The sequence below is a fragment of the Cydia amplana genome, chromosome 3 (assembly GCF_948474715.1).
Source record: "Cydia amplana chromosome 3, ilCydAmpl1.1, whole genome shotgun sequence".
In the NCBI taxonomy this organism is placed as follows: Eukaryota; Metazoa; Arthropoda; class Insecta; order Lepidoptera; family Tortricidae; genus Cydia; species Cydia amplana.
The window spans coordinates 5,882,322-5,896,132 of NC_086071.1; the positions used below are offsets into that span (position 1 = coordinate 5,882,322).

Genomic DNA, 13,811 nt, shown 5'->3' on the forward strand with positions numbered 1-13,811 from the left:
TAATGACGGAAAAGGTAAATTTGTTAGAAAACGGATAATTCTCGCCAATATAAGTTAAAGTTTTTTTGGAATGTCATCGGGCGACTTCAATAGTTACTTGTTTTACAGAGGGCAAAGTTATTGTTTAACTTCTCGTGCTAATATTGATACCTAAGCGAGCGAATTGAACCACGACCGTTATTAATTTGTACAAAAAGTGGAGTCTTGAGCATTGCGAGGGTTTAGAGGCACGAGGGTTCTAAAAACTTTGCTAACAAGTGAATCACAATATTCTTCACCACACCAACGGGAGAAAAATACTAACTGTAAAACATATTCAAATCCAAAAGAATGATTACCTAAATATTTAATAGTAAAAGTCAATTCCACCTTCTAACATGAGAAAACAACTCAAACTTTGCCACATTTGTGGACAAAATGCAACTTTCTCATAAATTTTTGAAGAGTAAAGAGAACTTTTACGAGCTAAAATCAGCACACCGATTAACCTTCACAAATTTTTTTGCTATTTTAATTGATTAAACACAACGGTCCTGAAAGAATGTTTGTTTACACATTCAATTTGGTTTTGTCGTTGGTAACTTGATCAGTACTGATTTATTTTTTAAACCTTCATATCACATATCGAGTCGTGTGCTTTATAAATAATTTGAGCTTACAAATCACAAAGCCTAGCACGTTTGCCCCATCAGTTGTTTGCTCGAGTGGACAGTCGCGGCGGAGAGCAGATAGGAATGTTTACTCTTACCAACATTTCTTGCCTGCCTTTTTTAGGGTTCCGTACCCAAAGGGTAAAAACGGGACCCTATTACTAAGACTCCGCTGTCCGTCAGTCCGTCCGTCCGTCTGTCTGTCACCAGGCTGTATCTCACGAACCGTGATAGCTAGACAGTTGAAATTTTCACAGATGATGTATTTCTGTTGCCGCTATAACAACAAATACTAAAAACAGAATAAAATAAAGATTTAAGTGGAGCTCCCATACAACAAACGTGATTTTTGACCGAAGTTAAGCAACGTCGGGCGGGGTCAGTACTTGGATGGGTGACCGTTTTTTTGCTTGTTTTGCTCTATTTTTTGTTAATGGTGCGGAACCCTCCGTGCGCGAGTCCGACTCGCACTTGGCCGGTTTTTTGCTATTTTAATTGACATATGTAATTTGTGACAAATTGGACAAGTTGCCTTTAGACGCGGCTGGACAAGCGAGTAATGTGCACGTGCTAACGAGCTCCCGCACACCGAAAGAGAAAGAGACGACCTTATGTTTAACAACGAGTGTGACTAAGTTGGATGGAATGAGAAAATTAATCAAAAATAACAGATTTCTTCGTAGGCACAGAAATAAATATGGAAGTATTTTTTGTGCTCCTCAAGTATGAGTATAACCTATCTATGGTTATATAATATCATTGGGGCAGGTTACGTTCGGATTTACACTGCACCAGCATAACTGCATCCGCGTTGCTGAGCAGCATTGCTGCATTCAGAACGTCGATATTGATTCTGCAGTTCTGCACATGAATCTGGTGAGTATTGGTTTTTGGTTACAGCATAATGTTTACCAATGATGCAGCATTTTGACTTGACACTGTATTATCTTAACACTTTCTTCGAGAGTGTACTCGACGATACTCACGAGCCGGTCGTGAAATAGTCATCCACGACAAACGTTTTTCTTAAGTTTCACTCGTATGATTACATGACGATTACTTTACGATTCCTCGATTTAATGTTTTTTAGTGTTAAAAGCCTAGATTCTAGACAGGATAAAATCTAACGAATTAATTTACATACTTATATCGCCGGCTGAGAATACGTTTGTGCCATATCCATTTTTGAACAAAATCGTTTTTTAATGATTTCTAAAATTACAAAAAATATGCTATAATTGACACTAATCGGTTTTTGAAAAAACATATTTTTCAAAAATGTTGTGCTAATCTGCATTTTACTATAGGATAATTACACTCTGTTAACAGAAAATTATCACAAAAATGTGACATATCCAAAACTTTTGTGTCATATCATACATTGTAGGTTTAACATTGGCTCATCAAAAACGGATATGGCAATAATAAAAGTGCTTTTATTTCATGATTACCACTATATTCACAATATTTAATTAGTACTATAAATAGTAAACATATGCGCCTAAATGATAAATCAGTTAAATATTTCCTAAATGTAAAAAACTTTTCGAGAATTTTTTTTTTTGCTTCTTTTCGCTCTAACCAATGTAAGTGGCGTATGGCACAAACGTATTCTCACCCAGCGATATGTTAATACAGTCATATTCAAAGCTTCGAATCAATCCTACCGATAACCCTAACTGTTACCAAACTTTTAACGAGTTTACGGATCGAACGTGAGTAGCACTAATGTTTTATTAGGTACATATACCATTTAAAGTTACGTTTCCGACAACTGTCACCTAAATTTAAGGTAGTTTTTTATCAGGCTTTTAGAAACCTCGTTGTCAACAAAAAAGGGTTGAAAATGTTTACATTAGGAAGTGGCTCGTTAGAAGAGCAGTGAACACTCGTTTACAAAAATGCATTATCGCTTTTTACGCCTCGGTCTCCTGTTATTTATTTTCTTACAAAAACTTTTTGGGAACTTTTTGAGTGACTCAATTTAAAGGGAAGGAACATAACTAGCAAATAGGTAATTGTTAAACGAATCAATACAATAATAAATCTTTATACGGTATTCGTATTTGACGCTGACTGTACTACCTTTCTATTGATAAAAGCTCTTGATTGTGACTACTATGAGGTAGGTATAATTTAAATTTAATTGAAATAAATCAATTCGTTTACTAAATGTTGAATTAGATTTTTATTCATATCAATTAATTGTTTAGAAAATGTCCAACAATTAAATGCGATCACAAAATATCAAATTCTATTTCGTTATTGAGACCACAGACCACACCATAAAAGCTGCGATAAACCAACTGTAAACTTCTGTCAGCTGCCGTCGAAGTCAATGTGTACAAAGTAGCTTGAAGGTCTTAATTGATAATAATGACGTATGTGTGATACCTGGACTGGACTTGTGCCCTGTTTATCAAAAGCTTGTAACTTGTAATACAAGTGGAAGTCCCTTTTTGACGGCTTTTGATAAACAGGGCACTGGTTTTGTACTGGCTACAAGTTACAATTTTACAAGTATAGGCACATTACACATGAGCTGATTTTTTGTAGAAATTCGGAGCCGGAAACTCTATGGTCACATTGGTCATGGAATAAAATCCGATATTCTGTGAACATAGAAATTAAGGATCTGAATAACTTTAACCCCATATGCCCTTTCATATAATGCCGAGTGAACACACTGTGTGGCCCACTTCGTAGTGTTCGTCGTAGATCAATGCAGTCAAAAGGTCGACAATTATTTGGCCAAATAGTGTCAATGGCATCGATGTTGCCGGTTTAGATGCCTACACCGAAAATTACAACTTTTAACAAATGGAGTTCTTAATATATATCCATAACTACATCTAATAATTAAGTACATAACTAATTGTGATACAATACAATATTCTAATATAATACATATACCTAGGCATTTAATCGAAATAAACTAACGTCATTCAATTATTTATTCCCATGAGAAATAAAATGTTCAAAGATTCTATAAAAACATTGTAAAGCACCATAACAACACTGCACTTAAACCGTTTTATTGCTTCAAAAAATGCAGTTAATAAGTTCATTAACTCCCTCGAGCATCAAGGCTCAATCTGTTGTAATAAAATAATTCAAAGCTTCATTTCCATACTCATCTGCATTATAAAGCAATTTAGTATGAACCGGCTTCAAATCAATTACTTGGTATCATCACGGGGCTCAGTGATATAGGTCTCGTTAAAATTGTCAAAAAGTTATAAAGTGTACAGCCCTAGTAGCACGGTCGCATTTTTATCATTTGTCACCATGCCTGTCACGTTCTAACAAGTATGTAAGTGCGAAAGTGACGGGCATAGTGATAGTCGATAAAAATGGAACCATGCTGAGACCGCAGGAAACGTTAACTCACCGGTGCGACCGCCATGGTATCCGCTTATCTAACAGGAAGGATCCCGATCACTCTGTTTGTTCTATCATCACTCAACTTTCACTAGGAAACCCGGCATCACCTCAACTTGGCCATATTTTCACAAAACAGTTTATCCTGATCACAATTACACTTATAAAGTCATCTCATTACGTGCGGTCGGTCCTATAGCGGCCGGGGAATAGCGGGTAAAGTAAAGCACAAAAGAGTCAATCGTTCTCACGTGAAAGAAATGCTCGTTCACGTACAATGACAGAGGCTGCGCGCGAGTCGAAAGGTGAGCAAAAACAGAATGAGTGTGGCGCGAAGCGCGCGCGGCGATGGGGCGGGGGCGCCCGATACCTGCTGACCCATTTCAACTGCTTCCACCACCGATAATTGGAATTCTAAGCCCATTGATCCCCGACGATCCTCATTCGGTATTGGCTTAACAGTCGGAATCGCAGTGGCTACGTCCGATTTTGTCAAGTAATTCTGATACAATCATAAGAACACGGACGAACTATTTGTTTAAATATTGTATTTTGAAACTATGAGTAATACAATAACTTGCTGTACTTAGTGGCTGTAGATTTGATCAGATGATGGCCTAAAGGGTTGACTTTTACATTAATAAACTTGGTTCTAGATGGTTGTCATGTCTCGCAATTTATTGTGGGTACCTATAGCACCTGAAATAGTATAATTTAATATCTATTAATATTTTGCGCGAACATATATTTACGCATGTGATACACCCTATTAAGGTTCTATGTACATATAAATAAGATTGTTCCAGATATATTTGCGCGTTCCATTGTGTAAGACATTATATAAAATTATAAATACCTACTTACAATACCTATATAACGTATATTAACGTGTATATGTATGTAACGTAAATAAAGTATACACTTATAATATAAGTGTATATCTAAGTGTTTATAATACATATAAGTATAGAGTATATTATAGCTATAAGTACCTACTCTACGTAGTCTACGTCCTCATCTTCCCTATTTTTATTTTTATTCTTCCTTATAATAAGACCTTAATAAATGTTATCCTTTCCCCGAAATGACTATTAAAGCTTTTCTTCTATTTTTTTTGTCATCGGTTGTTATTTAGATGCGACGGGTCCTCTCATGGTCTAAGAATGCAACAAAACTGCAGTCTGTGTGGTTCTCATCGCTGGCGCGAGCGCGGGCGAATCGAACTCCTGGGTGCCTAGCCAACGTGCCAATCGTTAACGCTCCGTGGCGTAGCGGAGTCATCTCTCTCTATCACTCCTCCATATTAGTGTGACAGAGCCAGTTGCTTTTTGTTCGCTACGGTGCATCAACGATTGGCACGTTGGCTACGCACCCAATGCATGCCCCTCTGTGGCCACTGCAACAGGCCTATGAAATTAAATTAAATTCCATTTTGGAGACGTGCGCGTAGCCAAAAACACTATGGAGGTCCTTTCGACCACTTAATGAAATGTCAGCCTTGTCACATTGCACGGAGAACCAGCACCCGCCAGGATGTACAAACTTTAGAATTAATTGAATCTAGTAATTTTTCGTTAATGGGTGAAACATATGGACTAAAGTATTTAGGCTAAAGTACTAGGCTAATGGTAGAAAAACCTGACTTGTACCTTAAAAACTATATTCGACTTTATATTTTCCAGGTGGCAGAGAAGAGGGCGCTCTGCAAAATGGGCCCCCATAGAATTAAGCAATATTAGTTATGGCTTGTTTTATTATTATTGTCATTATTTTATTTGCACTAACCGTTTATGGATCAATGGCATAAACCAAATAATTTAGTCTGAATGACTAAGGCGGATGAGCTGGCGCCGCCGAAGCGCTTTCTTGAGAGCTTTTATGTTGGTTCGTCTGAGGAGGAAATCAGCCTACACTGGACAAGCGATCAGAATGGCATTGGCACCTGTTTATAACTCGATTTTTTGTAACACCATGCATGCCGTATCGTATCAAGGCTATTATCCTTGATCCGGGGAAACCCGAAACATAAGCCTTAGGTACGATTTTTTTAAAGTTTCAACGAAGTTTGAATGGACTGAGTGCACTCAAAACAATCTTTTTAGGGTAGGTATGTATCTTATTCAATTTGTTTTAGGTCAACATTTAGGTAAATTACAAACACGGTGTTTGAAACAACTACCTATTAGATCTACTTCTTAGAATCATTGAATGAAGCCTATGTAAAGTACAGTACAGTCAGTACCACCAAATCTATCAAACAAAATCAAACTCTGAGTCGATATTCTAAACGCTGATCTTTGGTAGGTAGGTGGTCACCATAGCTACCATTCGGTAACCTGTCGATGTTCCTCCTCGCCAAGATTCCTGCCCGCCTCTTTATCTTTGTTATTATTTTGCCAACATCCGATACTTGCGTAAGGCGTTGGATTTTACTGTTTGGGATACGATCAATAACACGTACCTACGGAAGATGCCTAACATGGCTCGATTCATGGCTATTTTTAATAATGAGTAGAGTTTATTTTACTGTACCTATATTGAAGTCGGTTAAAAACAACAAACACTATAAAAGATAAGGAGATAACATTACAGCCCAAACTGAATCTAATTGATAATTACCTCGATGATATCAATCATAATTCCGTCATGGTGCATTATTGCAGCCCATTAAGTGTAAATATCAGACATTACCATTCGTCATAATGAAATGCAATGTCTCATTTCAACTATGTACGGTGTTGCTTCCGTACATCGCGGAAGCGTTACTAACACGCTAACTGCTCGGGCATATTAACTCTTTTTGTTTTCATGCGATACGTTATTGCATGCTGTCGTCATATTTTTTATTCGACGTTGCTGGCAAACACGTGGCAAGTCTGATGTAGGTACGAGTACGTATAGCAGCATAATATCTTAAGGGGCCCACTGATTAACAGTGCGCCGGACGATATCGGCCTGTCAGTTAGAAAAGTTGACAGTTCCGAACAACTGACAGGCCGATATCGTCCGGCGGACTGTTAATCAGTGGGCCCCTTTATACCGTGTTTTAACCGTGGTACCACGGCTTTTGTACCACAGGGGACCACGGGTAATTTCTTTTCCCCGTAGACTCACTGCACCAAAATGGGACTACGGGTAATTGAAAATAACTGTCTTTTACCCATGGACCACCGTTGTCATATTTGGAAGGTTATATAGGTAGGATTAATTATTACATTTTCTTACATTTAATTATTACAAACGGCGTCGTCATTTTAGAAACGGGAAACGTTAAGTAAATTGCCGAAAGCAAATTGCAAATTTAGTGTTTCTTCTCCAAAAACATTTGCTTCACAACGTAACTAGACGGAGCCCCGCTTCGCAGGGCTCCTATTTCTGAGCGGTTTGCCCTTCGGGCTTCTGAAGCTACCTAACGAACCTAACCTACCGACTCGTACCTACCTACCTACGCTTAAATTGAAGTGGGTCTATGGGGAAATAAATTATCTGAGGAATGACCCGTGGGCCCACGGAAAGTTTCGTATTCAAAAAGATAACTTAAAACTGGAGCAGTGGGTCTACGGGGAAAAAATTACCCGTGGTCCCCCTGTGGTACAAAAGCTGTGGTACCACGGTTAAAACACCCTTTATACGCTTAGATAAAGATATTTTTTTTAGAACACCAATGGTGTCAGTTTCACACCCTTTAAGTAGATTAGGTATCGTGAGGCCTGCCTCAGAGGTGTACATACATCCTTGGGTGCTCTGGGAACCTTACTCAACGTCAAGGAGACAACACTACATATCTACACAGAGTAAGATAGAATTTCCACCTTACAGAGACTCCTGTGCTTTTGGGCTTTAATATGACCTGAATTTAAAGTTTCGTGACTTACTAACCAAACATACCTACCTACCTAGAAACCTACCTAGTTTCCGCCTATAAAATTAAATAATAAGCAAACAAATTTCCGATTACCTATACCTCTATATAATAAACACTATTTCCAAAATTATAGAGTTAATCCATGACAATAAGATTAATTAACTGTAAGTCATAAAAAGTGTCGCAAAATCAATACGCAGCAATTATATATTATGAATATTGAATATATATATATGTATATGGTACCTAATTTATTCCACGTATTCCTCAAACACTTGGTGCCAACTATTAACTTAATTAATAGCAATACTACGAGTACATTACCATTACATAAGTGGATAAGGTAACTACCTAGGTACACACTTGTGCACTGACAATTTACAGAGAAAACCAACATTACCAAGTAAATAGTTTTTGAATATCCTTATTTAGCAATTCGTAGGTACTTATTTCAAGAGACATTGCATCACCCAGTTGTGAAACTCATCGGTTAGTATTCCATGGCCTGTCCTGTCTGTTATTCAGAGAAATTGTTAAATTTCGAATGGGGCGCATGCGTCTTACTAAACAGTCTGCTTTCGCAACTACGTGCGATTTGCGCGTATCTTTCACTAGGCAAACTAGAGTAGGTATTTGATGTGGGTAAATACTAGTTTCTAGCTAAAATTTTTATAAAATTATGTATTTGAGTTAACCATTGAAAAAAATCTAAATAATGTAAACTAGTGGTCAGCGTTTTGGCAAATTAACGACATAAAAAAAAACAATGATGTATTTGGAAACGATGTTATACGATCGACGTAACGCCAAAATATTACAAATATTGTAACTTACGTATTTGGGGAGTGAGTTCTATAAGTAGGAACGGTATACATACTTTGTAGGTACAAAAAAAACATAGGTACTAAGGGATAAATAGTTTTATTACCTACACAATGAAATCTCCTTATCGAGATTCGAATCTAGAACCTCCAGCTTACTCCACCGATCTGGTTAGTTTTGACCATGCGCATTTGGTTAGAATTATTAAAAATACTCGCTACACGGGAATCATGGCCGATGAGAGGATTAAACTTTTACTCTTTTACCAATCAACATTTTCCCCCCTCAACTTTATCGACCTCATGAGAAAGGCGCGAGAAACTTCACACTGTAATTTTAATAACGTTGTTTTTAAATTACAACCTACACGGAAGTTATCGGCTACGTGAGAACAATAAGTCTACATCTCATTATTAATGCAGCCTACATCACGTAGAAGTCCACTTTGCTCTGTAGTCTATGCAATCGCCAGGTGCAGTGGTCATGATGAAAATGGTTTTCAACTTTTGAGACATGGCATGTTTATTAATAGAGTAGCGGAAAGCTCCGCAATCTCTACAAACACTAAGCGATGAAAATGTCGCAGGGAAATGATCAAAACAGAGATTTGAACAAATCTCTAAGGGATATGATCAAATCACGCAGGATGTTAAAATGGCGAATCCATATCATCATTTCCCTAGAAAAATTCAGTCATTTGACCAAATCACTGACTCTGTTTAGTGAAAAGACAAAATCGGCCAATAAACGCGAAACGCTTTTTCATTTCACTAGATTTGTTTAGGAATTTGACAAAATCCCTAACCACGACAGTAAGTTGACGAAACGAACTTAAAAAGTCAACTAGTTTTATCATTTCGCTAAACAGGTTTAGTGAAATGATAAAGTCTCAACTGGAAGATGGTATATGGTGATTTGATTAAATTTCTGAACGGTTTAGTGAAATGACGAAAGCAAGTACAGAATACAACAGTTTACTCTACAGTTAAGCGATTTGATCAAATCTCTAGATTAAGTGAAAATTTTTGAAAATATCGGCTGAAAAAATAAAAGAGACTTCTCTGCACAAATTTAAAGAGTTGCTAATCAAATCAAGCGTGTTGGTGGACGTCCCTAAGGTAGACAGAGGTCCATTAGATGGAAGTAATGTACCGGGGATTGTTTTAAATAGGTATTAAAAATTATCTGTACCAAATCGGTACATCTGTCGGCATCATAATTTCAAAAATTTTCACTTAATAATCAGAGATTTGATCAAATCGCTTAACTGTAGAGTAAACTGTTGTATTCTCTACTTGCTTTCGTCATTTCACTAAACCTTTCAGAGATTTAATCAAATCACCATATATACCATCTTCCAGTTGAGACTTTATCATTTCACTAAACCTGTTTAGCGAAATGATAAAACTAGTTGACTTCGTTTCGTCAACTTACTGTCGTGGTTAGGGATTTTGTCAAATTCCTAAACAAATCTAGTGAAATGAAAAAGCGTTTCGCGTTTATTGGCCGATTTTGTCTTTTCACTAAACAGAGTCAGTGATTTGGTCAAATGACTGAATTTTTCTAGGGAAATGATGATATGGATTCGCCATTTTAACATCCTGCGTGATTTGATCATATCCCTTAGAGATTTGTTCAAATCTCTGTTTTGATCATTTCCCTGCGACAAAAACACTTTGAAATTAACTGTTTATTAAGCTACAATGGATAAATAGTGTACCCTATACCTATATTATTAATGGCTTATTATTAACCGGCCAACTAAAATATTAAACAGGAACTTTCATTGGGCATACAATAATCTGATTTGGCTGTGCATTAATATTTTAGCGCCAATAAATTTATATTAGCCTCAAATATAAGCATCATATTATTAAAAAATCTGGCAGCAAAATCAAGCCACCTAAAAAAATTATAGGGAACTTGAAGTATAAGTTGGCGTCTAAAATAATAAGTTGGCAACTAATTTTGTAAAGCGATCATAAAATTTGGTTGTCATCTAGTTGCTCATACGTACATAAGTACCTAATCATCTTGAGCATATCGTTTCAGGTAGTATGTATTTTAATACAAAAGCAGTTAAATTTAATGTCTATTGGTCACTTTTTACACAAAACACCTCAAAATAATTTACCAGTGTGCAAAGGTATACTTATAGTCGAAATTCCTAATCATGTAACACCTAATGGCCATTGCCCATTATACCATTAGATCTTTCAATTTTTAATTACCATTTTCAATAGTTACCACTGTGTTCTGCCAGAGTCAAAAGATAGGTGCGACGACGAGCGAAGCGAGGACGAGCGTGTTAGGTTGACCGTGTAGTGACCAAACAAAATATTTTAAAAGAACTTCATTTTTGAATTAATAGATAGCCGTTTTCTTTTTAAAATGTGCTTCATAAATAGTCTCCAATATAATAATTCAGTTGCCAAATAAATACTTGGTACCTGCTTAAAAATAATCAAAAGCTGTAACGGCATTAAAATACAAATCATATTGATATATTTTAAGGCTCCGTTTTTGTTGCCAAACTATTAGTTTTAGTATCCATTTCTATTTTGTTAAACTACCCAAATTCGATTAATTAGTTGACCGGTTACGTGCCATTATTAATTATGAAGAGCCCTATTTATTTTGAAAGACCTATCAAATGACATCCCACACTACAGGGTATAAAGCAAAAAAAAAACATCCCTGTATTTGTAGGAGAGATGAGAGATGCCTTTTTATTTTACCGTTTTTCGGTCTGATTGATTTATATACCCATGCCAAATTGCAGTTTTCCAGGAATATAGGTCAGTGAGGTAAGCCATGGACGGACAGACAGTCACACAGACGGACATCACCTAAAAAAATAGTTTTGTTTAAGATACTTATCAGAAATATTAGGAAGCCCTATTAAAAAAAAATCGTTTTTAGGGTTCCGTAGCCAAATGGCAAAAAACGGAACCCTTATAGATTCGTCATGTCTGTCTGTCTGTCTGTCCGTCTGTCCGTCTGTCTGTCCGTCCGTATGTCACAGCCACTTTTCTCCGAAACTATAAGAACTATACTGTTGAAACTTGGTAAGTAGATGTATTCTGTAAACCGCATTAAGATTTTCACACAAAAATAGAAAAAAAAAACAATAAATTTTTGGGGTTCCCCATACTTCGAACTGAAACTCAAAATTTTTTTTTCATCAAACCCATACGTGTGGGGTATCTATGGATAGGTCTTCAAAAATGATATTGAGGTTTCTAATATCATTTTTTTCTAAACTGAATAGTTTGCGCGAGAGACACTTCCAAAGTGGTAAAATGTGTGTCCCCGCCCCCTGTAACTTCTAAAATAAGAGAATGATAAAACTAAAAAAAATATATGATGTACATTACCATGTAAACTTCCACCAAAAATTGGTTTGAACGAGATCTAGTAAGTAGTTTTTTTTATACGTCATAAATCTCCTAAATACGGAACCCTTCATGGGCGAGTCCGACTCGCACTTGGCCGCTTTTTTTATATGTAAATTTACTTTTAAATTTAACTTAATTAATTAAATATTTGTTGTGAAATATTTGATAATTCACCTTATTTTTTATAGATTATTTGTGGAGATCTACATTTTTTTTTATATTATTTTAAATCACTAGGTACATATGTATACATATCACAACGCAATCTTTTATTGCTATTCCACAACGAATATGGATCTTTTATTTTTTCCCCTATAAGTAAGCATAATATTTTATCTAATGATTTACACCGCCTGAATTTATTATTAATGAATACTTGTTTATCTGTTCTGTGTTGGATTTAAAATCGATCGGGGTTACCCAAGACACGCGAATGAAAGCGTATATGGTATATCGCACGACGAACTGCTAGCATAAAGTGCTAAAGCAAATGCCGTGGAGTAGATATTATTTTTTCATAAGTACTTATTTCATATGAATTATGATTAAAAACTTACTGTTCTAGAAGCCATAGCATATTAAAAGCTTGTTAATGAAATGTGTGTAGGTATTCATTTTCAGCTGTTCGAGTAAAGTAGGTAACCTTTGCATAATAGGTGCATTAGGTACTAGATATGAGCGCCGCGCCGGCGCGCCGCCGCCGCCGACGAAATTTTCGCGCCGCCGCCGCCGACGCTGCCCTATCGGCGTGGCATCGGCGTGACCTTGGTAGTTACTACTACTTTCAGAGGTTTCAGAACCAGATAATATATATTCAATCGAGTTTAGATCTTTAACGGCGCCACTTCGAATAGTTTATAGGCATTCAAAAGGTATTTTAGGCCCATATAATTCAAAAATATCGAAGGTAAATGCAAATTTATCTGTCTAGTAACCGTGCTACTAGTCTTGGGGAAACGAAATTATTTAATATCAATTTAAACATCAATATGCTCGTAATAAACATACTGATTTCCTTCCATTTTTATTGTGGAACGTTCTACATTACAATTTATAGATTGTATATACACTAGACATTTAAATCACAATTAAAAAATTACCTGTGATCAACTCTGGCTAACGTGAGACTCGAACACACATCTTTGGATTATCGACCCAATGCATAACTAATTTTGCTAGCTAGCGGCAAAATTAGTCCTGACGGATGTAGCGGATGGTTACATCCGTCATTTACCGAAAATATAACCATTGCAAGCATGATTAAACGTCTTTAAAAGGTATAAAAAGGGGTTAATTTTGAGGTATTAATGGTTTTCACGTCCAAATATCCGGCCGTTGGTTTCGCAAGGAAGGACGTCGGAATCGGGTCTTATTTAAACTTAGCCACTGTTCAAGTTTCAAGCTTTGCTCTCTCGCAGCTCAATCTTTGGCCTTGCATCGCTTGCATGGAAGTAAGCCGCTATCTGAACCTGCAAGTTTTTGGCCCTGTCTGGAGCTCAACTTTCGGCCTCTTTTAAAACGCTTGAGCATTGATCCTTGTCTGATCTTAGCTCCATTGAAGCTCGGCCTTTGGCGTCGCACGAATGCGCCCGCAGGAAAGTTCCAGATCTTTAACACTATGGCTTCGGTCTTTATCGGCCTTTGCCCTGGCTCTGCTCTCTTGTAGCTCGGCCTCGCACAGAAGCGCGCCGCAAT

General features: G+C 36.8%; 2 protein-coding genes across 3 annotated transcripts in view; one reads left to right on the forward strand and one right to left on the reverse strand.

The window, feature by feature from the left end:
* LOC134662426 (uncharacterized) overlaps positions 1-4,519 on the reverse strand; it is a 28,797-nt gene extending 24,278 nt beyond the window's left edge. For both annotated transcript variants that reach the window (XM_063518644.1, XM_063518645.1), the window contains exon 1: positions 4,042-4,519. In XM_063518644.1, the coding sequence (XP_063374714.1) occupies positions 4,042-4,056 (15 nt within the window). In that variant the 5' untranslated portion in view covers positions 4,057-4,519. The remainder of the gene's footprint in view (positions 1-4,041) is intronic.
* LOC134662437 (uncharacterized) overlaps positions 1-13,811 on the forward strand; it is a 333,293-nt gene that overhangs the window by 281,445 nt on the left and 38,037 nt on the right. The gene's annotated exons all lie outside the window — the stretch shown is intronic.